Here is a 27100-nt window from a genome sequence, read left to right on the forward strand (position 1 = left end):
GTGTACGTCTCTGATGCAACCGTCTACTGCCCCTTCGACAGCACCCTTGAGCAGTTGACGGCGCGGCGGCTGACGACAACCACCTACCTGCCGGAGGGCGTCTTCTTCATGCTCCCAAAGCCCATCGTCGAGGCGGCCACGTTGCGCGAGGACCGGCCGTGTCGCACGTTCAACGTCATCTTCCAGATCGATGAGTCCACCGGCGAGGTGAAGAACTACTCCGTCGCCGTGGGATGGCTGGATCAGCTGCGGCGCATCACGTACGATCAGGTGCAGGAAATCGTCAACAAGGAGGAAGGCAAGGAGGAGGGCGACGAACACGACAGCGCCGCCGTCGTGGCGGCTGCGCACGACACAGACGCATCGTCCTCGCCGCCTCTCTTGGCTGGGTGCGCCGACAGCGCGCATCCCCCACCGGCTTGGATGACGCGTGAAGACAAGGACAACCTCTTTTACATTCTTCGCTGCGCCCGTCTTCGGCTGCGCGCTCGACTGGAGCGGCAGCAGCGACAGCAACAGCAGCACCACCACGGGGCCGGGGGCAAGGACTGCGGAGACGAGGGGGTACCGGCGACCCCGCCGGTGGATTTCAGCCTACCCGACCCCCTCATCGAAGTCAAGGGCACCAAGGTGCTCTCCGTCACCGATCAGGTCATCTCCACCCAAGACGCCCGCCTCGCTGTGGCGGAGCTGATGATCGCCGCCAACGAGGTGTGTTCACGCGTTGCACAGGCCAACCACATCGCAATGCCGTTCCGCGGCACTCGCACCCTCTCCAGCGACCATCTCGTGGCGCATTACTACACAGAGCCTGAAGGTGTGCGCACGCTGATGTCACTCGACGCCTCGCACATCTTCCTGGCCGAAGCCATGCAGTCCTCCGTGCGTCGCCTCAGTACCGTGACACGCGCCATCTACCATCACGTCCCTCTGCACCATGCCGGGCTCGACACAACCTTCTACACCCACAGCACAAGTCCGCTGCGTCGGTATGCCGACATGCTCGTGCACCATCAGCTCAAGACGTGGCTCTGGCAGCAGCGCCGCGGTGGCGGTAGTAGTGACCACACCAGTGCGACCTCCACCTCTGCCGCGCGTGCGGCCATGGTGGCCGCGCCTCAGCAGCTCATTCCCGAGCATGCCATGGCTTCTCTGTGCACCATGATCAGCGCGAAGCAGGAGCGCGCCAGTCTCCTGCAGGACAACAGCACGCGTTTTTGGATTTTGCGGTACCTTGAGGACTTGGAGCGTGCCTCGGCCAACGCCGCCGCTGCTGCTCGTGGTGATGGTGATGGCGACACACATCGCAAGAAGACCTACCTGTGCTTGGTTGGTGAGACACGCCGCGTGGTGGCCGCGCCGGCGTACAGCCGCTTCGCATGCTCCTCGGCGGAGATGTCACAGCTACTGTCCCTACCGCTGACAGCGCCGTCTACCACCTCGAGCACGGTGCGGCGCCCCGCATCGCTGCAGATGGACGCCGTTGCGCGTTGGCGGCAAGAGACCCCAGAGTTCACCTACGTCTCGGACGTGTACATCCCGGAGGTGCAACTGGCGCACACTATCACTCACCACCGCGACGACGTCCTTGTCGGGGCTGTGCTGGAATGCCACATCACTCGCGTGCAACCTACGCAAGGGGTGTTGGAGTTGGCCATCGAACGCGTCTTACCCGGCGGAGATGAGCGGCACTACGAGCGCCTCTGGATGGGTGGGTTTGTGTCCCAGCTGGATGCGTGACGGGCCGCCTTCGGGCCCCCTCACTACGCCATCGCCAACCTTAACATTTTTTCTTTTCTGGCTGCTAGCCCCTCCCCCCCCTCCCCCACTGTTGCAGTCGTCGCTGCGGCTTCCTTTCCCGGCTCTGTATGCGGCCTTGTGTGTGCACATGTGCGTGTCTGTGAGTGTAACCAAGCATATACAGAGGGTATAGGTCATGACACACGAGACAAGAGGGAGAGAGAGCAGTCCCGCGACCAGTGCCGCTGCTGGATGGTGGGGCATCTCGCAAGCACGAAGGGAAGGAGATGGTTCGACGTAGCGTGAGCGACTCCTCACACACACACACACACATGAGCATGAGAGTAAAATGAGGGCACCGAAAAATGTGCTCTGCGCGGCGTCTCTCCAGCGCATCCCACACACGCGCGCGCACACACACACACGAGCGCGCGCGCGCAGGATCCTCTCCCCACGTCTGCCAACACCACCCTCCTCCCTCGCGTCCTCTCCGCTTGTCTTTCTTTACATGCATACATGTATGCATCGATGCCTTGGTGGTTTGCTGCTTCCACCGCCGCCGCCGCCGCAGCAGCAGCAGCAACAGCAGCCGGCTGTCTGATCAACAGGAGAGGCGAAATGGGGCAGCTCTTCACCAGCTTGTGGAGCATGTTCAACGGAAATAAGTCCTACAAGCTGCTCATCCTTGGCCTAAACAACGCCGGTAAGACATCCATCTTGTACTACCTGCAGCTGGGGCACTCCATCGCCACCCAGCCCACCCTCGGCGGCAACACGGAAACGCTCGCCATCACGCACCCGCAGACGAACAACACCATCACCTTCACGTGCTGGGACTTGGGTGGACAGGAGCAGCTGCGAGAGTCGTGGAAGCTTTATTACGACCACACCGACGCCGTTCTCTTCGTCGTCGACGCCGCTGACGCTGTGAAGTTCCCCAAGGCGAAAGAGGTGTTGCACCAGCTGCTGCACGATGAGCCATCGCTGCAGCACGCCACTCTTCTTGTGCTGGCAAACAAGCAGGATATGGAGTCTGCAGCAGCCCCGGCCGAGCTGATCGAGTACTTGGAGCTCGGGAAGCTGAAGGACCGAACGTGGACGCTCATGGGCTGCAGCTCCTCCACCGGTGAGTCGCTGCGCGAGGCCATGAACTGGATCGCCGAGAACGTCTAAGTCACCGCGGACAGAGGCGTGCGTGAGAGACACCGAGAGAAAGGTGCCCATACGCAAGCACAGGCGCAGAGACAGAGATGCACACGCTTTGGGGTCCACCAATCGGTGGGGGAAAGGAGTTGGAGGGGAATTGTGTGGCCCCCGCATGCGCACAGGCATGCGCGGCTCCTCCTCGCGCTTCTTCCATCCCCTCCCGCTCTCCCGCCCTGTTACCGTCCTGAGTCGTTGTTGGGCATGTCTTTGTATCATCCTGTGTATGTCTATGTGTTTATGTACCCGTGAGTGTGTGCGTACGCGCGTTGACTCCTGCTGATGCTCGATCTCTCTCTCTCTCTCTCTCTCTCTCTCTTTCTTTCTTTCTTTCTCTTCCGTGCCCCCTTCTTGTCTTGTGCGTCATCGTCCACATTAGGTGACGCAGGGCCTCTACACATGCGTGGGGGTTTCCGTGTGCGGCGTCTGTGGGCATCTTCTATCCACTCATCTGCTTTCTGTCCTCTGTGAGTTCGCAGTGGCGTGCCTACGCGTTGGGCACCTCACGTGTGAAAGTTGTTGATGGGGTGTTGCGGGCTGCGTGTACGTGTCGTTCTTCCCTCACGTCTCAATTCGTTAGGACGCTCATTTTCCAGTTGAAGGAGAGGAGGTTGGGGCAGCAGGAGTAGCGGTAGATAGACGCTTCGGATGGTGTGGTGTTTGTTGGCTGTGGCCATCCCCCGCCATCACCGCCCCGCCTCATCTCGCTAAGCGCTTCACGCACACAAACACCAAGAGCAAAGCCGGGCGTAAACCCGCACGAGAGAGGAGCAGCAGAGTGGAGACAGAGAAGAAAGGAGGTTTCGAGCGTATGATGACTGCGTGCAGTAAACCTGTGTCGTCTCGCTGCCCCGCCCATCCTCTCCTAGGCCGATCCCACACATACGCACGCCACACAACTTCTCCCTCTTCCCTCTCCTCTCCCTCACTCCCTTCACCTGGTTTCAACCATCGACCGCCACCACCACCACTCCCGCCCGCCCTCTCTTCTCCCTCTCTGGCATTACACCAGCGAAGGCAGGACAATATATCACTCGCCACCACCCACCACCCACCACCGCACCCTCTCTCCTCCTCTCGACGTGTGTGTGTGTGTGTGTGTGTGTGTGTGTGTGTGTGTGTGTGTGTGTGTCTCGGTTGCTGCGGCACTGCCTCGTTTCGCTTTTTTTGTTGTTTTCTCCTCGCGTGTCCATATACAACGCCCCCCTCCCCCTCACGTCATCGTTGTGGCCTTTGAACGTCCTCTCCTTGGTTTCCGTTATTTCTCCGTGGGTGTGTGGCTCGAGGAGGCTGTTGCCCCCCTCCCCCGTGTAGGTCTCGCCCATCACACCACTCCCTCCTCCCCAACACAGGCACACGCACCACGCCTTATGTGAACGGTGCTCTTCCTGCGCCGTTGTCGTGTGTATAGCGATGCCTGTGGGTGCGCGCTAGCGTATTGGCCGGTTTCATCTTTCTGCACCTGTCCTTCCCCTAGCGCCTCCCCGCCTCTTCCCGCCACATTTGAGCGCATCGTCGCCATCGCCTGCGGGCTTCAAGGCACCTTGCGCGTGCGCGCCCTCCTCAGGGAGTGCAGAGAAGACCCCAAAGCAAGACAAGGGCCCTGGGGGGAATCTGGGGGTGCACTCGATTTCCTCGTGTGTCTGGCCGAGGGAAGGCGGGGGGAGGAGGAGGAGGAGGAGGAGGAGGGATCACCCCAGCGCCAACGCAGTCGTCGTCTGCCTCGCCGCTCGCACGCGCGCTACGAGCAAAGTCTTACACTTGGCGTGTAGCGGAGCAGAAGGAACGCACTGGTCCTGCTGCTGTAGGGGGCACACACGGGCAGAGCGAGGACTCACGGGTAAAGGAAGGGGGTCGACAGAAGACCTCGCGATGCGCTACCCGCGCCCGACATCCTCGCAGAAGGGCGATGTGGTCAGTGATGCGCGTAGCAGCAACAGCCCTACCCCGCTCTCCCTGGACGTGCCGTCGCCGGAGCACGCGTGGGCGGGCGTCGAGCTGACCCGCACGCTGGACGGTACGCCTGCGGGAGGAGAGGGAGGCGCGGCGTTGGGGGCAGCAAGAACGTCCGCCGTCTTTTCGTTCCCCTTCAATCCCGCTGCGGGTCGCCCGCTGCCGTCCTTCGCGCCGCTTCTCCCGACGCGGCGCACTCCGCTGTGGGTGGATACGACGAGCACCGATGGCAGTGCGCACGTGCCGAAGCAGAAGATGGGCGACGACGACGCCGTGGCAACAGCGCCGCCTGGGCCCCCACGCTCGATATCCAAGCCCCTCTTCCCCAGCGTTCCCGCGTCCAGGGCCGCGATTCAAGGGTGTGGCAAGGGTCATGAAGGTGCCGCCGCTTCTGCTGCTCGCCGGCAGGCTCAACTCAGCCAGGGGGCCACTTCTCCTTTGAACAGTCCGCTGTCCGTCCCCTCCGTCGCGGCAAGCGCCCGCAGCCGAAACAAGCGCGGATTCGAAGATGTGACGCCGCTTGAGCAGAGGTTGGAATCACCGGTGGGCTCCTCTTTCACCGAGCTCTTTGTTGGCTTGGAGAGGCCGCGCCTGCGTGGTCGCCGACCGAGAGAGGGGCTTCAGCGCCGCGGCCGCCACCGTCGCACCCGTGCAGACGGCGTCTTCGATGTAGAGGCGCAGGCGTCCTTGCTCTCCTCGTCGTCCTTATCGCTGCATCAGGTATGCTCTACCAGCAACTGTGATGGCACCTTCTCCGACGAAGACGACATCGACGACGACAGTTACGAGAGCACAACCGAGGACGAAGACGGCGCGAACACCCCTACCGTCTATTGCAGCCCCCAGTTACCACACTGGTGGCGCAGCATCGCGACCCCAGTACCAGGAACTCGCGTGTCTCTAAGACCGGACACGTGCCGTCACGAGTTTTGGTGGATTGACCGACTCGGCTTCGAAGCGCACGAGATTGTTTGCGTCGTTCTGAAGCACTCCCTCGAGGGGGTCGTGCTGCGCCGCAGCGGCGAGACGGCCGTTGTTGTGGAGTTTCGAATTCTGCCGAAGCTATTAAAGTCCACCAGCTACGTTGTCGCGCGGCGATCGCGCAAGCAGCGCGACGCGTCGCCAAGCCTGGCGGCAGATGCGAGCGCGAGCGAGTCTCCCAAGATGCCCTTCACGGATAGCGCTCGCTCCCTCACCCCAACTGTCTCTCTCACCGGCTCCCAGCCGGTCGACGCGGCGGAGGCGGCGGATTTGGGGGACCAACGCATACGCAGTGGCAACTGCGGTAGCCACACCGTCGGAATGTCGTCTCCCGATGTGTGTCTGCAGCTGCCGCAGCTAGTCCGAGCGGACAGCAGCGGCAAAGCAGAGTGCAGCCAGAGAGAGCTTGCGGAACCGGCGACCAGCACGGCGAACGGCACCACCACCATCGCGGCAACAACAATCACGACGACCATAACAGCGACTGCAGGGTCAATAAGCGGCCAGCTCACATCGCCATCGAGCTTCCCGCTGTCGCCGAAGCGTCCCACCAGGGATTCAGTCTCTGGCAGCAGGGAGGAGAGCGCCCCCACCACGCAGGTATCTGTGCGCACATCATCCCCGCGCTCCCCTCTCTCGCATCTTCAGCAGCCGGAGGCGACGGGGTCCTTCTCGACCCTCTCGCCCAGCGCTCACCCCTCACACTCCCATGCAGTCGGCAGCATCGCGGTCACAGTGGCCCGCCGGTCGGCAGACTCATTAGCGGCGCAAGATCCTCAACGGCCTGTGCTGGCTCGTGCTCTCGATACCACCACTACCCAGCAGCAGCACCAGTCGTTGCGCCTGCCCGTCGCGCAAGCATCCGCACAAACCGGCGCGGTAGCAGCAGTGGCGGCGACGGTGAAGGCTGCCAAGAGCGTGAGCGGAAATGGTGAGGCAGAGGTCGACGCGTCCGCGACGAATGGCGGCGGCGTCGGTGGAAGCGCCCGCCCCCTGGGGCCCACGCGCGTAAAAACGAACGTCAACGGAAGCTCCACCAGCGTCCTCCCGGTGGCGATGCCGCCCGTGCGGCGCCTCATCCAAGAGAGCCGCCCTGCGACGAAGCTGGATACGGTGCACAACACGAGCATCATTGGTGGCGCCGATGACGTCGTGGCCAGCGTGGAACCGACGTCGTCCATGGGCACTCAAGGCAGCCTATGCTACCCGTCTCCCTGGCGCCCCTCTCCACAGCCGCAGTTGCCGTGCGGCGAGCTGCTTCCTACGGTAAAGGTGAACTCAATGGCCACGAACGGCACGGGATCGGGGAGCTCGCACAGCTGCATCCGCAACAACCACAGCGGCGGTGCCGTCACTGCCGGCGGCGGCGATGCTCACCTGTCCAGCATCTCGGAGGAGAAAACGTTCCTCTTCCACGTGGAACTGCACCACAATTTGAAGAACGTCGGTGTGGATCAACGGAGAAATGGCAGCCCCGTCGTCGTTCCGCCTGCTGCACCCGCGTCCAATCCGCTGCCTTCTGCCAGTAGTCACTCCGGCCCCGCGCTGCCCGGCAACTCGAACAGCGACTGGCAGCACGGCAGCCAGCGATCGCAGCAACCGCACCCGTGGACTGTACGACGACAGCTGTCGTCACCGCAACCTCACCACCAGCATACACTGAGCAGCCCCATCAGCATCGCCAACTTATACCCCGACACAACAGAAAAGGTGGTCATGGCTGCTGCAGAGGCTGCGCGCTTGGAGGACGCCGTTGTTCCGACTACAACAGCGGCCGCAACCTCCTCGCAGCAGCAACCAGCGGTTTCGGGTACGCCGCAGCGCGCTATGGACGAAGACGACGACTCCGTTGTGGCGATCCTCACATTGCCGATCTCTGTGTGCACGCCGATCGTCGTGGCACGCCTCCATGCGATGCGTCTCCTGCATCCCCTTCTGTCTGCCATTACCGCCCTGCACGGCCCCGCCTTCTCGGCCAGCATATCTGGTGATTACCGCAATTCGGATAACACGGATACAGATAGCAGCGATGAAGCGCTGGTCACCGCACCGCAGCCGTCAAACGCGATACCGCCGTCTCCACCCGCGGCGGATGCGCAGGGTCCCGACTACCCTGGCGCGATTCGCCTCCTCAGCGAAGCGATCGAATTGTTTAAGGAAGAGAAGAGCGCCGAGGAGGCGTCGCCGTCGATGATGGCCACCCCGGACGACCACGCGCCGACGCGTGCCCGCGATCTTTCTATCCTGTACACAGTCCGCAGCCACCTCCTCTTCCACGCCTCGCCGACGTGCCTCCGCGACAGCCTTCAAGATGCCGAGGCGGCACTGCGGTGCTGCCCCTCCAGGGATCATATCAACCCCACCTACGAGGTACTCGCCGCAAACCTGATCAGCTTTGGCTACGTATCCCAGGTGGAGGCCCTGGCCGGGCACTTGCGGCACCGCTGGCGTGCCGCATCGCCGCTGCTTCTCCGTCTTGGTCGCGTCACACAGGTAATGGTGTCGTACGCATCCATCTTTCTGCGCCAGCAGATTCCGACGTCCACGCTGCGCCTGTGCGCCGGTGGCAGTGCGAACATGATGCTGCCCAGCAACACCAGCGACACCGCCATGGGAAGCCCGTCGCTGACGGCCATGTCGCTCTCGCCTCGGTCGACCCCGCTACCAACCGAGCACACCAGCTCCTATCTCAGTCACCGTGGCGACGAGCGCTCGTCGCGTCCTGGGGCAGCTGCCACCACCGCCACCGCCAACGCACTCCTCCAGGCGCACACACTACCGTGCGAGGTCTGTCCGCTGCCTTTGGGTCGCCACGGCAGAACCCTGCACAACCTCGACGAGCCGCCGCGGCAGTCGTCGCCGATATCGACGTCGCCTCAGTCCCTCCCCACCACAGGCGCCGACGGCGCTGGCGCCGACTCGATGTCGCACCTGCGCTCACCGCTTCGCGGTTCCCGTCAATCCAGCCGTCCCTTCCGTCCCGGCGCCGACGTGTGCCACCGCCGCCTATTCCTCCTTGAGATGCTCTTCCCAAGCATGAGCCCAGCGCCGGTGAATCCGCTGCCGCTTCCCGTGTCGCGCGGGTGCCATGGCGCGACGGGGCGACAAGGCTGGCAGCCGCACAGCACCAAGATGACGATCAGTGGCGGCAATAACAACGCCACCTCCTCCAACGTCGTCATTGTCCCGAAAATCGAGACCACGGGGCGGGTGAGGGCGGAAGACTTCATGTACGATCGGAACTCCATGCTGGCACTCCTGGCCGCCACGGCCGACATGACAATGCAGTGGGGCACGGTGCCAATGTGCTACTTCTGCCGCCACATCCGCCTCTCCGCCACGCGCCGCATTCAAAAAGATGAGGTCATCTTCTTGGAGCGCCCAGCCGTCCTGATGCCCTTCTGGCCGCTGCTCCCGCCGCGATCGGCGTCAGCGTCTACCGGTGCTGCTGCGCCCCGTAGCAGCAGCGGCACCGGCGCCAGGGTGAGCGACAGGTCTGCCAGCACTACGCCAGAGCCGTCGTGCTGCGCGCAGTGTGGGCGACAAGGGCTTGCGAAACCGGTGAAGTGCCCTGGCGGTTGTCACGCCGTCTACTGTTCCGAGCAGTGCCGGCAACTGGCGTTGCGGCTGTATCATGTGGTGGAGTGTGGCGGCGTTCCCCCAGACCCCAACAAAGCGGGCGTCCTCGAGCCCGGCGACGACGTGGGGGCGCGAGTGCGACGCACCGTGGCGGTGCTGCAGGACGTCTTCTCCGACTGGAATAGTTACTTGCGCCGCCTCGCTCGCTGGGATACCCCGAGCACCCGCCTCACAGTTCAGCACGCCGCATGCTCGCCAGTGCCGACGACCGGTGTGTCACCCGTGTCGCCATCGCCGGTAGGTGAAATGCCTGTACATGACGCATCGCAGCAGCGGCAGCCCGGTGATTCGAGCGGTGAGACGCCTGCGCAAGGGAAGCGGAACTGCGCACCGCCACCAATCCTGGCCGTCACAGCGATGCGGGTGGTGGCGCGGCTTGAGGCGATGGTGCTGAGTTTGGCTCTGCCGCTGGAGCTGCTACCGCAGATGCAGAACCACCCGGCGTGGACAGCAGAGCGACACGCGATGATGCGCGCCGTGGCTCGCACGCTGCGTCAACGCGGACTGATGGTGCCGGCGTCAACCACACGCAGCGTCAACCTGTACTGCACGCATGTGGACCCCCAGCGACTCTTGCTACTCGAGGTGCTGTTGCAGCAGCTCTCCGTTCCCTTCTTCGCCGACTTCAACTACCGCGCTTCGTCCACCGTCTGGGAGAGGCTGAGTCGGATTCCGTGCGAGGTGGCGCGCAGCTCTGACAATGCGGTCGTCACGACCGGTCCTAAAAAATCGGTGGCCAGCCCAGTGGACGGCTTGGGGCCGGGCAGTTTCCGCCGCCTGCCCCTCCCACACACACCGTCGCCCATGCCTGCCAAAGCGCAGCAGCAACGCAACTGTTTTGTGGAGCTGACGCCCGCGCAGCTGGAGGAGTTGCTCTGCGACTTGCACCGCCTGCTGCATCGAGTCTACCAGGTTGTCGCGAAGGAGCTGGCCGACGTGCCCTCCATCCCCCTCTGCGGCGCGGAGGCGGAGGAGAAGAACAACCTCGACTGGGGCCTCCCCGGTCGGTGGAGCTGTGTCGAACTTCTCAGCTTTCTCAACAGCACGCGAGCGTTCCAGCAGATCAGCGACTTTGCCTTGACGAGTTGGGCGGTGGTGTACCCGCGCGACATGGAGCCGCCAAACGTCGCTGCCGCAATGGCGGCGGACCAGCGTAGCATGTCACAGGCTCGGACCATCTTTGTAGGCGACGATCGCCCGCTGAACATCCATCCCCACCACCACCACCACTCCAACCAGAGCAACACCATCACGAACGAGTTCAGCCACGCGAACCCGACCGACATCTCCAACACGGTTGCGGTGCCACTCGTCGTGATTAGTCCATGGTCATGCTTGACGGTGGACCTGCACCCGATTCTGGGCAACGTCCCCGGCGGCGTCATACACTCTCGCTTCATGATCGAGCACGAGCAGCGGCGACGTATGCTCGCCTACTGCGCAGCCGCAGCAGGACGTCGCGGTGGCGACGGCACCGGCGGGAGTAGCGTGAGCGATGATTCGTTTCTCTCCGTCCACTCGGCATCCTCGACGTCGGCGGCGGCGCTGCTCACCGGCGACGACTCTGCTCGGACAGGGTCGTTGCGCGACGATCTCAACCTTCAGCTGCTCGAGGAAGCTGCGCAGCGCAGCTGCTCCAACCTGCACATCTCCCTCGTCTACACCCCATCCAAAGAGCCCGCAGTGCTCGCCGTGGCAAAGAAGAACATCACTCATGGAGACGTACTGTGGTGGGAGTCACTGAGCTGCCGCGAGTACCTTTCCGCGCTCCTGTAGCGGCGCGCGTCATCTGGCACGCATGAACACGCTCGCCCTCCATCCTCCCGACCTTGCGACGGGGTGAACGTGTTTGTGTCTGTCTGCCGCCTCCGCGGTGGTATCGAGAGAGGCCCCCTGGCCGCACGGGATGCGACAAAAGATATGCATGTATATGTGTATGTATATATGTATATATATATATATGTATATGTATGTATATGTGTGTATGTTTATGTGTATGTTTATGTGTATGTTTATGTTCATATATGCATATGTGTATGTATAAGTGTATATACATGTATATGTATAGTTCGCTGCTTTGTTTTCTTCGTATCTGTGCACCTCTATCCCCCTCCTGTGTGTGTTTTTGCATGCTTTGAAGTGATTAATAAATTATGCACAGTTCTGCACGCACGTCCGTGTGCGTGCGTGTGTTTGTGTGTGTGTTTGCGTGACGACGGAAAGGAGACGTAGGTGGGGGGGGGGGGGGTACCAGAGAGTTCGAACAACAGACTCAGCTATACAAGGAGCCTACTGCTTTACCCCCCACCACCCACCCACCCACCCACCCTCCTGCTCTGTAAAGGACTGTACGCTCTCGTTTATCATCACGGCTCCTTGCCTCCCTCCTCTCTCATGTCTTATTTCTGATGTTGTTCCTTCGTTTTCTCTCTTGGGATGTTGCTGACACGCGGGCCAGTCGATGGGCCGCCGCCTCACCTCCCAAGGCAACCGTCATATCTATGGCGCCGTTGCTTTTCTTCTTCCGTTGAACCATGATCCTGTGCTTGCCACACGCGCATACAACTGAGAACACTCAATCCTGGCACGCGCATGCGCTTGTGTGTGTGTGTGTGTGTGCACACAAGAGGCGGTTGACACGTTGTCCGCGGCACTGAAGATGAGCCTTTGCTGCGTGGCTCATGGCAGTGATGAGCAGCTGGATGCGGGGGAGCCTCCATGACGGTGCGCCGAATGTTTTGCTTTCTCCTTCCTCCACCCTCCCACCACCGACTCTCCCGCTCCTCTCTCGCGCACGCACACCTGCCCCATATACGCATGTCAGCGCACTTCGCACAGTGTCGAAGCACACACGTGCACACGTACACGCACACACACGTACACACACACGACACGCTCGCGCGAGCTGCTTGCCGCCTTTGCACCTCCTCCCCACCCGTTCGGGCGAGAGAAATGGCCCTCCTTGCACCCAAGGCGCTGCACAAGCGCGTCAAGGGCACAAACGTGGAGGTACGCAAGGAGGTGACGGACGACAACACCGACGCACAGCTGGCTCTCCTCTACTCGATTCACGCTGATGATGAGACAGAGCTGCGGTGGCTCCACAACACGCTGCGGCCGGAGCGCAACCTGGTCCACCCCTCCGATGCCTTTCTGCACGGCATCAAGGCGCTGCACCCAGCCGCTGTCTTTAACACGTTCGACGTGAAGAAGGCGAAGCTGCGACGACTCACAAAGTACGAGAAGGATAAAGAAACCGCCATGAAGCGGCGCAAGAAGGAGGTGGCCCCCACCGCTGCCTACAAGGCCGCCGTCAACCCCCACAAGACCCCACGCACCGGCGGAGCGGCGCCAGCGGATGAGGTGCGCGTGCTATCGCGGGGCATGAACAAGGCGCAGAAGGCGCGTAGCCGCACACGGACTGCCCATAAGTCTGGCAAGGTGGTCAACGGTGCCGAGGCGCCAAAGGGTTTCTTCACCAAGTGGAAGAAGCGCAAGCTGGAAAAGATCGGCCGGGGTCTGTGATGTCATGCGTGCGTGACGATGTTCTCCCTGCGTGTGCGCATTCGGGTGCGTCTGTTCTTTCATTGTAGCTCCGTGCCGCTGCTGTGACGGCATGAAAAACGTGGCTCTCTGGCCCTGTATGCTGACACACATGTATACGCGCCCGCCCTCTCTTGATTTTTTCGGCACATTTTTAAGCGGTTAAGCCATCCATCGATCTTCCTGTGTCGTCTGTCTGTGTCTTGGTATAGAGAGGGGGAGGGGGTCGTCTGATCATGATACCTCCCCCTCCCCCTTCTCTCTCTTCCCCCCCCCCACACACACACGCATGCACATGGCGGGGCTTGGCACAGCTCTCTTTAAGACGCGCACCCGTGGTCAAACCATCTTGGTGAAGCAGCTGCATTCCCGGAAGAGTGAGCGCGTAAAATCGGAAAGGAGGGGTGAAAAACAGCAGAGCAACGCCCATCGGCGACTTTTTGTCTGCCTATATACATCTGTGTGTGTGTGTGTGTGTGTGTGTGTGTGTGTGTGTGTGTGTGTGCCGAGGTGTTCGGCGCGGCCACCACCACCACCACACGGCTTTCGCTCGCCCACCCTGCTGGACGCAAGGAGACTGCAGGGATGGACCCCAGCGTTTTGAGCCTCTCTCCCGTCCGTGTGCCCTTGTGTAGGACACACAGACACGTGAGCCTTCTCTCTCCTCCCTCCAGCCCCACCCCTCGCTCTCCATTGGTGGTGCCACTACTGATCGTGCGTGTGCGCGTTCTTCGACATGTCACAGTCCCGCCCGCCCGCCCATCTCTCCTCCTCGTCCCTCCTCTCGTGCTATGGACTACCTTGCGTTGTGATACAGAGTGCCGGATACAACGACAAGAAGTTTACATTGCAGAGCTGAGACGGCACTTAGCAAGCCTCCCTCCCTCCCTCCCAGAGGTACAGCACGCGACTGTTGCGGCGGCTCTTGTTGCCGTGGCGCGCGCCACAGAGAGGGTCTCTTCACTTCGGCTTTGCTCTCCGCCTCGGCATCATTCCGTGGCACAGAGGGCGTGAGAACGCAGGCCGGGAGGGAGGGCGGCCGCCTCGCGCACGTGCGTGTGTGGTGAGCAAAGTCAAGCAAAAGGCGAAGGAAACTCTTGCCCATAGTCATGCGGCGCGCGTTGCACGCGGCGGCGCTGCCGAGCCGCGCGCCTCTCACGCCCCAACGGTACAAGTCGTACGTGCTGAAGTTCTTGCGCGGCCAGTTGCCCCACGACCTCAAAGACTGTGCGGGTGCGCTCGGGTGCTTGTACGGGACATTGCCCGACGTGGACGAGTACAGGCAATTTGTGGTGCCGCTGCAGGTGCTTCAGCAGTACCATCAGCTGGGGTACGCTAAGCTGCCGCGCCCGGTGCTAGACCCGCCACAGGTGGACATTCTCGCGGACGAGGTAAACCAGCTCGCCAACAACGTCGAACATCACCCCAAGTCGGAACATCTCTACGCCACCTCGCTCGCCGACTTGACCGGCGGCCCCCTCTTCTATTGTCAGGGCCAGTGGCGGTGCGCTTGGGGAATGCACGACCTCGTATACCTGCCGACGCTTACCGTCGCTGCGTCGCAGGCGCTCGGAAATCGCCTCGTGCGGCTGTGGTATGACGAGGCCTTCATGAAGGAGGCCCGCACTGGCCCGTGTGTTCCGTGGCAGCAGAACTACGTGCGTTGGCAGCATACGACACCGGTGAACCACGTTAGCATTATGATTGCGCTTGACACCCTCAACAAGGACCGTGGCGCACCTTGTTTGATTCCCGGCAGCCACCGCTGGCGTGAGGGCCAGCTGCTGCCGCCGGTCCCGTACGATCCCACGCAGAGCGAGACGCAGCAGCTGAACACGATTTGGGACATCACGAACGATGACGAGCAAGAGATGCTCGCCGACACGCCACCCGCCACGGTGGATCTGCGCCGCGGCGAGGCACTGCTGATTCATCCGAAGACGCTCTTCGCGACGCACGGCAACCGCTCCCTCGACGCGGCGCGGTGCTGCTGCGTGCACTACATGGGCGAGGCAACGTGTGCAGTGCAGGATGGTCCGTTGCTGCCGCACACCACCCGCTTCCGCGCCGGCACGCGTGTCAGCGGCCCGTTCTTCCCCGTCGTCTTCGACCCGGCCATGACGGAGGATCTCCTGATGCTAGACAACAAGGAGGGCGGCGCCGCCGCTTGAGGGCTCGTGTTTTCGCTGTGTGGTTGGTGCGCTGGCCCGCTCCAGGGCCGAGATTTTTCACCCCGTGGCATTCTTCAGGGTCGGCACGCGCGGCACCCCTTCACAAGTCCCCGGACACGCGCGAGAGTAAACGACAAACAAGGCATGGCACAAGGCAACGACATCGACGCGCCACCCTCATGCGCGCACGGCCTTTCAGGGCGGATGCCGCGCACTGCGCCGAGCGCGCGCGAAGCAGCGCCCACCTCTTCCCCCCCCCCCTCCTCGCCCACCGACCCTCTTCTCCTCCCGCCCCCCCCCCTCTCCTCTCCCCTCTAGGGCACCCGCCATGGCGATGAGCCCGCCCTGCTGGCCCGACCAGGCCAGGCCACCGAGCGACAACAAACGCGCGCGGGCGCCCAACAACCAATGGCGGAGGCCGGCCCCACCAGACCAAACAACGCAGGGCGGCAAGGACCCCAAGCCCCGCCCCCACGACACCGGCAAAAGCAGCGGACACGGCCAAGAACCACGCCACCCGAGGCAAGAAAGCGACGACCCCCGCGAGGCCCACCCAGAAGAAAACCGGAACGGAAAGCGCACACGCAAGAAGCCGGCGACGCCATTGGCAGACAACCCGCCACCCTCAGAATACGGCTGGCACTCGCAGCCCCGCGTCTCCAGCGGCAACCCATAGCCGCACCCGCCGGGACGCCCCCTTCGCACGGGAAAAAACCCCCGCCCCGCCCCAAGGACAAAAGCCGCGAAACAGCGGCAGCCACGGAGACACAACCACACGACACCGCCACCCCCACAAGGCGCTCGCCCTGGGCCCAGGCGCCCCGAGGCTTTGAAAACGCGGAAAAATAGCTTTGCCCAGCTTCCAAAACAGAAAAACACACCAAAAAGTCCGCAGAAAAATCACCCGCCCCCCCCCGTTCTCATTTTCCGCGCCGCCCGCGTTCCACCCAAAGAGGCCAACGGCACCAAGCGCAAAAAGAAAAAGAAGACCACCCAAACCACCCCGAGGGCGCCCTGGCGAAAACAGCGCGCCCACTGTCCCCATGGACGCAAACAAAACGATGATGCCGGCGGAAAGCACCACACACCAAAAAACGCGCACGACCCGCCGCAGCCGGCAAGCGTTTGCCCCCCACGAAAAGAGCATGACGCAAACACGCGCCCCACCCCCTTTTTTTTCGTAGCGCGCATCACCTTGCCAACGGGCCTTGCATTTCACCCCGGTTGAAGCCAATCAGGAAACGGTTCCCGCCATTTATGTTCGCTACACAAGGATCCCTGCCGCCTTTGCGACAATGGGCCGAGGGCAGGAAAAGACAGCAGAAACAACCACGCAGCCCCAAAACATGACACAAAACAAAGGGGAAAGAGATACACAATGAGCGCTTGAAACGGTGCCTTCTGGTGGTTTTTTTTCCTCGCATCACAAGCCACATAACCCCAGATCACTTTCCAAATGCTTTTCTCACCCCCTAAGCCCTCGGGCCAAGCGGTTTGCGGCCCCCGGGGCAACGCAAGGGGGGGGGGCACCAGCACGCCCGGGAAAACCCAAAAGACCCAAGGGCACGCAAACCAGAGCCCCCCTTGCAGATACGAAAAAGCGGAGCACTAAGAGCAGCACCCGCGGGTTAGAAAAGGTCCCGCACGCGACAAAAAAATGACTGAAACTGACGCAGAAACGCGAAGCATAACCCCACCAGCTGAAAAGGAGAGCAGCCAGCAAAACGCCGGGGGTAAAATTTGGGAATACCAGCCAGTGCAAACAGCAAGGCGCGCCCGCGAAATAAACACGCGACAGAAAGCGGACACCCCAACGGACCAAAGGCCAAAAACAAAAAAAAACGCGCCGCCCATGGCAAAGCCCCAGCTGCCCAAACAAGCAAGAGGTTGGATTTTGCCAAAGAAAAGAAGGCCCCGCTGCATTCGGGCCAGAGTGCGCATCGAGGCACCCGCCCCCTTGCCCATAGAATTTTCGGCGCTTATGAAAAACGCCCCCGCGCCCCGCCGGCCATCGAAACCACAGCCCCCCCCCCACGCACACCAATTTTCGCAAAACGAAGCACAAGACGCCGGAATCACAAGGAGACACCCCCGCGGCCCCCCCCCCTTTCATCCCCGACACATTCCATGATTCGCCCCGCCGCTGCCGCTGGCGCGTGTCCGCTCTAAACCGCGCTGGGGGTGGGGTCCGTGGGGCGGTTTCCCGATTAAAACCCGCAACTTTGACGGGGGCGAAAGAGCCCCAACCACCATCCCCACCCCTTTCAACGCCGCGCCACCAATGTGCTGGGTAGGGCGCCCGCGAAGGCCGGGGGTCTCCTTCGGGCCCCCGCGGCCTACTGATTGTTAGCAGACCCGGGGAAACCCGCGAGGCAAGGGGGGGGGGCACGCGCCAAGCTGACCGGGTCAGCGAATGGATACCGCACGCGTGCGTCTGCAGCTGCCTCGCGCCCCGTGGCGGATCCCGGGGCGAAACCCCGGGGAAAGACGGGCTTTGCGCCCCTCCGACTTTGCTGCTGGGAAGGCGCCCGCAAAAAAAAGGTCTTTTTTACAGTTTTTATCCGACTTTTAAGGTCAAAATAATATGGGCTGCGAAAGTCAGAGGCTATGCTGATGGACGCCAACGGGCCAACGGAGCAGGAAGAACTGTTGAAAAGACGAGTTTGTGACGAATCAGTTTTGTTCAAATGGCGACACTTTTTCCGCGGAGGGACAGTTTCGAGATATGCTACGAAAGTGGCCTTTTTTTTATTTTTATTTTGTTTGGGGGGTTTAAACGATAGTCTTTACAGCCGCCACACGACACTCAGTTAGGATTATTTTGCCTTTGGGGATATCGGCAGTGCAGAAAATAACAGAATTTTGACAAGGTGTTTTTCGGCATGCTAGGCGCGCGTTTGAAATGCGCTGGTTACCTACCGGTTGCTTTTTTATCGTGTGTCTTTGAGTGGGGGGTGTCAAAACAAAATCTTTAGCGTAGTGGCCTTGTGGAAGAAAATGGAAGGCGGGGTTATAAGGAAACAGGCGGCGCGTTGCGCCGCCACTGCCCGGTGCCCCGCCGGGGTGTTTGTTTTCCTTGCCGCCGGGGCCCCCGCTGTCCCGGGAAGGAGCATGCACTAAAGAATTTCAGATTCATATCTGCATTCAAAAAACATCGAGGTGCCGCTTCTCGCCCGGTTTTGGTAAGACCCACCAGGGGGGGTTGAGGCACATGCACCTCTGCGGCGCTGTCTTTTTTTTTCGGGGCGGAGCATCCGGGGGCCATTTCCTTTTCTGGGGCGAGGCCCCGCTCCCTTTAGGCATCACGCGCAAAAGCGGCAAGTTTGAGTCAAAGCTACGGTTTTGCGAAGCAGGAAGACTGCAGGGAGGGATTTTGTTTCGCGAATGTGTGTGTGTTTCGGCTTCTGGGCCCCCGCTGGTCCTGGCGGGGTGTTCTGTAAGGGGGGGGGGTCCCCCTCCCCCAGCCTTGGGTAAAAGAGCGCCCCCACACAAAAGGGGTGTAATGTGGGGTCCTGGCCGCGCCGAGGGGCCTCGCGCTATAAATTCAGCATGTAATAAACTGGGGATACTTGGTGGCTTGGTCGGCCCCCGCTGTGGTTTTCCAGGTGTTTCGAAACGAAAGGCCTTTTGTCCTCCCGGGGGCTGCGCTTGTCTTGCGGAAAAAAGGTGTCGCGTGTGCACTTCCAAAAACCGCCCCGAGGAGGGGGTTGCCTTTTCAAAAGCCTGGGGGCGGTCCCGGGGCTCACGGCGGCGCCCTGTTTCCACACTAGGGTGATTTTCGCCCATTGCCCGCCGAAAAGCCGTGGGCGGCCGGGTTTCCGGCGCCCCTTTTCCCACCGGCCAGAAAACCTCTTGGCACGACTAAAACCAACTGCGGTTTTGCCGTGTCCTCTCGAAAAAGGAAAGGTTTCGAAACATGTAATCAGATGCCTCGGAAACTCTGGGTTGCTGGAAGCATGCTACAGTGTTTCAACAATGCCTTTAATGACCCGTGCCGAAAGTTGTGCGAGGTGGGTCTCGCTATGGGCGGCCTCCTTTGGCAAAGTGCTTTTTTTATAAGCGGTGGCGTTTGCGATGCTAAGCCATATTTATCGCGGCTCGGGTGGGGGTGGGAACGCGGCTTTCCTCGCACCCAGGCTGTCTCCTGCGACGCCTCTTTGAAGAGGCCCCGCCCCCGCCACAAGCCACGCCTTTGAAGCTTCACGGCGTGCCTTTGTTTGCATATGACTGTTTTTCCTTTCCCTCTGGCCAGGCTTTATGGGTGAGGGGCCGGCAAAAACGAAGCGTGCGGCCTCTTTCGGGAACGTCTTGCTGGGGGAGGGGGGGCTCGCTCGTTCCGCCTGCTTTCTTTTCCAGCCCCCCCCCCCACCCTGCGGCGCAGAGCCCGGGTGCTGCTTTCCCACCTTTTCCCGCGATCAGGGGAGGGGCGGCTGGCGGAACGCGCTCGGAATAAATTTTGCATGTAAAAGGCTGAGATGAGATAGTCCACTTGGCTAAGCTGCAATTCTCCCAAGCTTTTGCCGCGTTTCGGGGTGGTTGTGGTATGGTGCCCTTCGCGGGGCCCAATGGTAGTAACGAACCCTTTTTGTTTCCAAGGCCACGCTTTCTTTAGAAGGGGGGGGGCGGCAGGGCCGTTGCTTCCAGGGCGGGCGCCGGCGCTTTCGACGGTCCGCCTTTCAAAGCGGATAACCCTTTACCACCGCATGATCGGAAAACGCCGGCTGATCAAATGGGGGGGGATCATAGGATCCGTCGGTGTCTTTGTGGATGGGTGGGGGAAAGCGCATGTTCATCAGAGAAAGGGCCTTGGACTTCTGCGGGGGTGGGGAAGCGCCGGGAAAAGCATGTGGCCCAGAAGCCCGCGGACATATGTGCCCCACTGTGTGTAAAGATGCGACAAAAAAGATGGCCCTTTTGCTGCACTGAGGACGCTTTGGCTCGAAGATGAACGCTGAAGAAGCAAGGGGCAAAAAAAGGCAAGATAACCAAACAAAGCGGTAAGGTCGAGCCCCCCCCCCAGCGCCGCGAGCGCTGGGTAAGAAGGGCACCCGGGGGGGGGGGAAGGCAAAGAGCAGAGGAATAGAAACGATGCCAGGTTAAATGCTCTTTCCACCCCGAATTCAAAGAAAACAATCGCATGAGCGTGGACGCTGGCAAAAAACACATAGTCAACAAAGGTGATCTACACGTTTTCCGCTCTCCTCTACTTAAAGCAGGAGGCCAGGGCTGTATACATCTTTATGGGCATGCGGGCTAAAGATTTGTGGGTTGCTTTTCACTTGGATTTCGTCCAGGTTGAGAAAACGGTTTGGGAAGGGGGCGTCTTGGGGGAGACGTGTGCATTGTAGCTTCCGCCTTGTGCAGGTAAAGGGGAAGGGATGGTCACAAGAGGTTGTGCGGGTTCGGGGGTGGGCAACGCCGGGTTATGGGGCCGCGCGTCGCCGCAGTTTCTTTGACCCGGAAAGAGGCGTAGTGATTTTCTGGATGGCTTGTTTTCGAGTCTGTGAAAACCCCAGCGGGATGTGGGTGATCTCTGGTCCTGCTTCGCCACCGCAGGGATGTGAAACATCTGAGGGAGGCAGGGATGACGGGCGCTGGCGGCTTGCCCGCGGCAGCCTTTTGCCACGGGTGCGTGCTCCTCCTGAATTGGCTTTTGTATTTTCACTGTGGGTTCATTTTGGCTTGTTTTCCGTCCCTTTCCGGCTTGACCGTGTTGTTTTCCTTCAGGGGTAATCGCTGCGGATGCTGCTGCTGGGAGGGGTTCCTCATGGCCTTTCGGCGCACTATCGCCGGGCTCCATTGCTTTTGCGCAGGGGATTATCTCCGAAGGCCCGCGTGCTTTTTCCGTCGGCGGCCGTTTCCCATCTGGCTTATCGGGGCTGGAAGCCGGGGTGATCGATAATCTAGGAACAATTGAAAGAGAAGCGCTGTTGGCGGTTTGCGCGGGTGATGGAGGTAGGGATGTTTTAGGCAGTCTGAACGGTTGGCTGGCGAACCGGGGGGGGGCTTTGAGGGTGGCTTGCAGCGCGGGCTTCGGCAATGCCGTGGCGACGGCGTTTTGCCGCGAGGCCAGGGCAACAACACGGGCGTTCAGGGATTTCTTTGCAGGGGTGGCTGCGCATCCGCTGTGCGGCTTTGATGGGGTCCCAGGTGGCGTGGGTGCCTAGGTTGCCTGGCTTTTCCGTTTGGTCGGGCTGTGGGTTTTGGGTTAGTGGTGGTGGGGTCTGGGCTGCCCTGCGCGGCTGGGGCTGTTTTTGTTGTTGGAAACTCCGTGGGTGGGTTTTCCCTGTGGGGCCGGCGGCTCTGGGCTTCCCGCTTCGCTGTGTGGGTGGGCTGCGCGTTTTTGCGGTTTGCGTCGGGGGGGGGGCGGGTCTTCTTCTCGTGGCGGTCGCCGCGGTTCCCCGTTGCGGCCGGTGTCGCTCTTCCCATGGGCCGCCTGGGGCTGCCCCTCGTCCAGGCGGGTGTGTGTGTGGGGAAAAAAACGGTGGCGTGGGGGGAGAGGGCCTGGCACGTGTCCCCCCCTCCCCCCGAAGCGCCCCCGCCGCACAGGGAAAGCCGGGGTGAGGGAATGCGCAAGGCCGGGGGGCTCGCTTTGGGCCGAGGGGTGCCACAAGCACGCGGAGGAAAAGCGCAGACCGGGCAGCCGCAAACGGCAACCGCCACGGCCCAGGCAACGCCTCCCTCGCAACCGTCGCGCGCGGACGGTGAACACCCACACCCGCACACGAAGACAGGGGCATCGGGCTGGCAAAGGGGATGTCATTTTTTTCTTGTTCAACGCAGGTGTGGCAGCCGTGCGCCGGCTCGGTCGGCTGAGCGCGCGGCCCCCCCTGCACCCCCCCGTCCTCCAGAGGCCCATCCGCCGGTGGGCAGCGGGGGAGGGGGGGCGAAGGAGACACGCCCGGCTCACGCGGGCGTCGTGCCCGGCGCAGGTGCGCGCGGTCGCGGCGGGGGGTGGCGCGGCGTTGACGGGGTTAAGGGGGGGGGTTCTGCTTGGTCCTCCCTTTCCCCCGCGCGCGTGGTGAGGGGTGTCCCCCCCTCGGCGTCGGCGGGGCGGGGCTTGTGGGTGTGTTATTGCTGCGCCTCTGTCGGGGGTGGGTGTGGTAGGGCAAGAAGGAAAGGGGGGAGGAGGAGACGAAAACCGCGAGAGAAAGAGGGAGGGCGATGACGGCACGGAAAGGCGGGCGAGGGGAGGCGCGGGTGAGGGGGGCCGAAAGAGAACCACGAAAAACCAAACGGTGATTTGTACTTGTGTGCGGGGGTGCGCGGGCACTAACATGGGCGTGCGCAGACAGTCAACGCATTGCATGCAGAGGTGCGTGTAGGCGCGTCCGTGTGTGTGAGCCTGTACAGAGCCCCCCCACACACGCACTCACAACTCCCGCACAGAGAGAGAGAGACGCTCCTCCGCAGACGTGACTTTCTCCCTCTTGTTGCTATCTTCCTTGTGTGTGTGTGTGTGTGAGGGAGGAAGGGGGGGGGGCGGACGCTAAGAAGGTGGACGGCCACGAAACACGCAGACGGCGCTGGTAGTCGCACCGCCGCAGCCGCATCCGGCGAAAGTGAGCGAGCTGTGAACCACAACCCAGACGACAGCAGCGATGTACAAACATGGATGTGTTTGTGCATGTGTGGCGTGTGCGCTCTTCGCCCCCCTCCCCCTCTCCCTTTCTCCCCGCCGACAGCCACGGAAGGGAATAACACGCTAAGGCGCATACATCCACCCAAGCCCCGGTAAGAGAGGGGGAAGGGGCAACGGGAACAGAACGCACGCGGGTCACTCATGCGCGCACCGTCGCACAACAACCCGACACGAACACACAGCGACGGCGAGAAAACGATGAGGAGGGGGAGAACCCCTCCCCCGAAACAAAGCAAAAGGAAGCCGGAAAACCATCTTGACGGAGCTGATGTAGCCGAACACACATCTACACATTCCTACACAAAAGCCACCGGCAAGTAATGCAAGACACGTGAGGCTCCGACATCCCCCGCCCACACGCGGAGGAGTAGTGAGGGGAAGAGGAGGAGAGGTCCACCGGAGATGATGATGATACGAAAACACAGCAGCGTACACGCAACAAGAGAGCGCGCGTGCGCGTCTTCTCCAATCAAGATGCGCACCTTCATCCATTCGTCACGGTAATTCTTTACACAGTAGAACCGAGGAGAGGCACGCGCGAGAGAGCTAGAAGGAGAACCATGTACACATGCAATCACAGATATGCAGACACAGGTACATATATGCGTGGTCGCACAGACACACCACCGATGACGAGTATATTGTGTCTGTGCGTGTGTGTGTGTGTGGGGAGGACAACCACGTTACGTAAACCATCGCAACACGCTCAGAAACACACACACACACACACACATACACACACACACATGCACACGTGTGAAGAGAGAAAACGAAGATACTAACCGACGATGCAAGAAAGGAGATAACATATATAAAACACACGCAGGCGCAGGAAGAGGGGGAGGGGGGAAGGTAGACAAGGGGAGCGAGTACCAATGAGTTGGGGTGGGGCCGACATGGTCGTGATGGTGGCGGAGAGAGGGGGGGGGCGGGGGTGGCTTACGTAACCACACATACACACAAAAACGAGAAGAATGCACGCCTCTGTATCGGATGCGCGGAACGCTCAAAGCCAAGACGGCCGTAATGAGGTGGGGTGTGTGGGTGGATGGATGGGTAAAAGGGAATGGCAAGGGAAGAGGGCGGTACACACGTGCGTGTCTGTGTGTGCACGAGTTAACGATCCGCTGTATATATGTATTTTGTGTGGCAGTTTCCGTTTTACGAACCGCTGCGAGGGGGTGGGTGGGTGGGTGGGGTGGGGGGTGGCGGTTTCAGTGGAAGGTAACACAACACGAAGAGGTCGGCGGACCCTTCCCACTCACCAATATTCCATCTTTCACAGCGCCTTAGCCACCTTGGGCACCACGCTCTTTCTTCTATCCTCTTTTCCTTTGAGATATCGGGTGCTCTAGTCGCCGCCGGTGGAGCCCGTCACGCCACGGATTCAAGAAGAAGACGAGCCGTCGGACCGACTCTCCGACCCAGAGGAGGACGAGCGGCGCGAGGTGAGAAGCGAGCTACTGTCAGACTTGTTGCTATCCGTGTGGCTGGTGCTATAGCTCCTGAAGGAGCCGCTGTGAGTCGTGAGCTCACTGTCCTCGTCGCCTGCGTCGTCGAACTGCTTCCTCTTGCAGCAGAGGCAGCAAACAGCGACCGTCACGACGACGACGACCACTGCCGCAATGATGAGGATGCTCCACCAGGGGAACTTCTTGCCGGGTGGACTGTAGTCTGTTTGGTTCTCGTATTTGCAGACTACTGGGTAGTTGTCGTAGCCGGTGGCGCTGATGAGTCCCTTATCCGTGGTGCTGTAGGCCGCATGCCTGTAGGTGGTGTGCGCCCCCGTCGGGTTTCCGGGTGCCCACTGGCTGCTGTTCATGAGCGTCTCAATGACTTCGCCGCCCTCGTAGACGAACCAGGTCCACCTCCTGTCGGCGTTCAGGTACGCGCTCACGTACGCGTGGGTCACCTTCTTGTCACTCATGAGATCGGCAACAAGGGCCGTCATGGTTGCTGTGTACATAGCCACCGGGGTACTGCCAGCCTGCGTCGCCGCGCAGACTTGCTGAAGCTGACCGAAGGTGGTGAAGGGAATCTTCGAGTCACTAGGCGCAAGCAGCATCTCAGCACACGCAGTGCTAGCAGCGAGGCATATGGCAAGTGCCAAGAGCACCGTCATCGTGGACGGAAGCGAGCCGGAGCAACGGTTACCGTCTGTCTCTTTCACGGAGTGTGGGGACAGCGTTCAGGTGTTGCTGCAGTGCGAGAGTGACACAAGTGGATGCGGGAAAAGAGGGGAGGGGCAACACATGGGGAGTGAGTCCGTCGCTGCTGGGAAAGAGCTGCCGCGGGGCAACGACATGCGTGGAGAAAGAGGACGCGCATATAAGCAGTGCGCCGCCGTGATTATTATTATATGATGTTTTGGCGTGTGTGTGTGTGTGTGTGTGTGTTGATGCCAACACCATAATAAAGAGGCAACCGGCGGATGACGGCGGCGGCGCATCCACAGCAGCAGCAGCAGCCGAGGAGAGAGTGAAGGTGGTGAAATCGATAACATGAATAGCGGATCTGTCACACACACACACACACACACATGCACGTGTGCCGCAAGCAGGTGGTGGTGGTGACGAGGAGGAGGAAGCAGCTGAGGGAAGGGAGCCGGTTCTACGAGTCCACACTGACCCTTCACTTAAAACCCCCCCTCGCCCCACCCCACCTTTTCCCTTCGCTGCTTCGCCCTCGGTACAGAGTTCTGTTATGCGCCCCTCGCGTGCCGATGACGCTTACCGTTGTTCGTGTTGTGCTGACTGATGCGACAGCTCAGCCCCTTCACTGAGCGACGGGCACAAGAAAAGGAAGCGCAAGCGAACTCCCCTCCCTCCCCCCCAAAAAAACGTGAACACCAATACTGACACGCGCAGAGGCTCACCACATTGAGGAGGCGGACCATATCACCACGAGGGAGGGAGAGGGAGAGGGAGAGGGAGAGGGAGAGAGAGAGAGAGACAGACAGACGGGAACCCGAAAAGAGGGGGAGGGGGGGGCAAAGAAGCGTGAACTCCTAGGCGACGATCTACTCAGCGGACAACCCACCCACAGCATGAGCAGCATGCGCACCCACCCACCCCCGCCCCTAGACCACACACACACACACACACACACACGCACGCACGCACACTCGCGCATGGTGTGCATATGGAGAAGACGGAGAAAATAAGAGATGTGTGCACACGCTAAAACAAAAAAAAACCGAAGGAGCAGAATGAAAAGAACGCACACGCCAGACATGAAATACATCACCCGAAACGAAAGAGTTCGTGTGTGTGTGTGTGTGTGTGTGCCTGTGGGATCGGTCGTTGCATGCCTTCACATGCATCTCGATTCTCGTTTTGTGGTGGTGGAGGTCCACTGAGATCATCGAGAAGCCGGGGACTGAAGCGAGTGCTGCCGGGCGCGAGCTAGCTGCCCTAGCAACCAGTTCTTCGACTGCTAGAGGCCATCGAGTAAACTTCTGTCGGCTTCGCTGGACCCGTTACGGCTTGTGCCGCTGCTCCTGCTGCTGCCGTTGCTGTCACTCGTGCCACGGGAGGACAAAGAAGAGACGGCTGAGGAGGAGGAGAAACTGAAGGGGGAGGGGTACACTGGCTGTTCTCATCGCCATTATACTGCTGCTTCTTCCGCAGGCAGCCCCGCACACGACGACAATCACCGCGAGCACCATGATGCGCATGTAGCCCCACCAAGAGGGAGGCCATGCGTTGTCACCACCACGACATCGTCGCGCGATTCACAGACGGCGGTTACGTTTGCCCACCCCTTCCGCGGTTCGTCAAGGCCCAACGTAGCCAGCGGTCGCTAACCGAGCCATCTGCACTGAGCTGCGGGTAGCCCGTTGCCCAGCCGCGACGCTGGCGTGCAACAAGTTTGCCACTGGGACCGGTGGCGAACGCGTAGTCGCCGAACTGCCCCTCCCACTACCTCCACGTGTCCGAGGAGGGGTCGTAGTGGCCGCCCAAGTAGAGCACACCGCCCTTGGCCACGCTCTGTAGCAACGCTGCCACGTCGCCGCGCACCGTCATGAGCATGCGGTCCGACGCGCCGGAGGTCTTCTGGTTGCACGCATCGCGTACAAGCCCTGCAACGGAGTTCCAGGATTTGCTGCCGTCTAGGCGGCAGGCAGCTGAGCGGCGGTTGGGGTGGCTACATAGACCAACGCAAAAACGTTGACGTGGTGGTGGTGCACTGGAGTAGCAGGATGGCGAGAGAAGGGGGTGCGCTGGTG

General features: G+C 61.1%; 5 protein-coding genes and 1 pseudogene across 5 annotated transcripts in view, besides 1 other annotated feature; 5 read left to right on the top strand and 1 right to left on the bottom strand.

The window, feature by feature from the left end:
* The window catches only part of LMJF_04_0330 (putative mitochondrial exoribonuclease DSS-1), a gene marked incomplete at both ends in the record, with an annotated part of 2574 nt that extends 834 nt beyond the window's left edge, over positions 1–1740 (top strand). The window contains one exon of the mRNA XM_883456.1: positions 1–1740. This exon is cut by the window's left edge and continues 834 nt beyond it. Within this exon, the coding sequence (XP_888549.1) occupies positions 1–1740 (1740 nt within the window).
* A 618-nt stretch (positions 1741–2358) lies between these two features.
* LMJF_04_0340 (putative ADP-ribosylation factor) lies at positions 2359–2913 on the top strand (the record flags this gene model as incomplete). Its single annotated transcript, XM_883458.1, has 1 exon — positions 2359–2913. The coding sequence occupies one exon, from the start codon at positions 2359–2361 to the stop codon at positions 2911–2913; it is 555 nt and encodes a 184-aa protein (XP_888551.1).
* A 1902-nt stretch (positions 2914–4815) lies between these two features.
* Positions 4816–11292, top strand: LMJF_04_0350 (annotated as a pseudogene).
* Positions 4816–11292: a sequence feature.
* Positions 11293–12234: 942 nt separating this feature from the next.
* Positions 12235–13041, top strand: LMJF_04_0370 (conserved hypothetical protein; the record flags this gene model as incomplete). The annotated part of the gene is made up of 1 exon (XM_883464.1): positions 12235–13041. The coding sequence occupies one exon, from the start codon at positions 12235–12237 to the stop codon at positions 13039–13041; it is 807 nt and encodes a 268-aa protein (XP_888557.1).
* Positions 13042–14168: 1127 nt separating this feature from the next.
* LMJF_04_0380 (conserved hypothetical protein) lies at positions 14169–15230 on the top strand (the record flags this gene model as incomplete). The annotated part of the gene is made up of 1 exon (XM_883466.1): positions 14169–15230. The coding sequence occupies one exon, from the start codon at positions 14169–14171 to the stop codon at positions 15228–15230; it is 1062 nt and encodes a 353-aa protein (XP_888559.1).
* Positions 15231–24259: 9029 nt separating this feature from the next.
* LMJF_04_0390 (hypothetical protein) lies at positions 24260–24994 on the bottom strand (the record flags this gene model as incomplete). Its single annotated transcript, XM_883468.1, has 1 exon — positions 24260–24994. The coding sequence occupies one exon, from the start codon at positions 24992–24994 to the stop codon at positions 24260–24262; it is 735 nt and encodes a 244-aa protein (XP_888561.1).
* Between the last annotated feature and the right edge of the window lie 2106 nt (positions 24995–27100).

This window comes from Leishmania major, chromosome 4 (assembly GCF_000002725.2).
Source record: "Leishmania major strain Friedlin complete genome, chromosome 4".
Classification (NCBI taxonomy): Eukaryota; Euglenozoa; class Kinetoplastea; order Trypanosomatida; family Trypanosomatidae; genus Leishmania; species Leishmania major.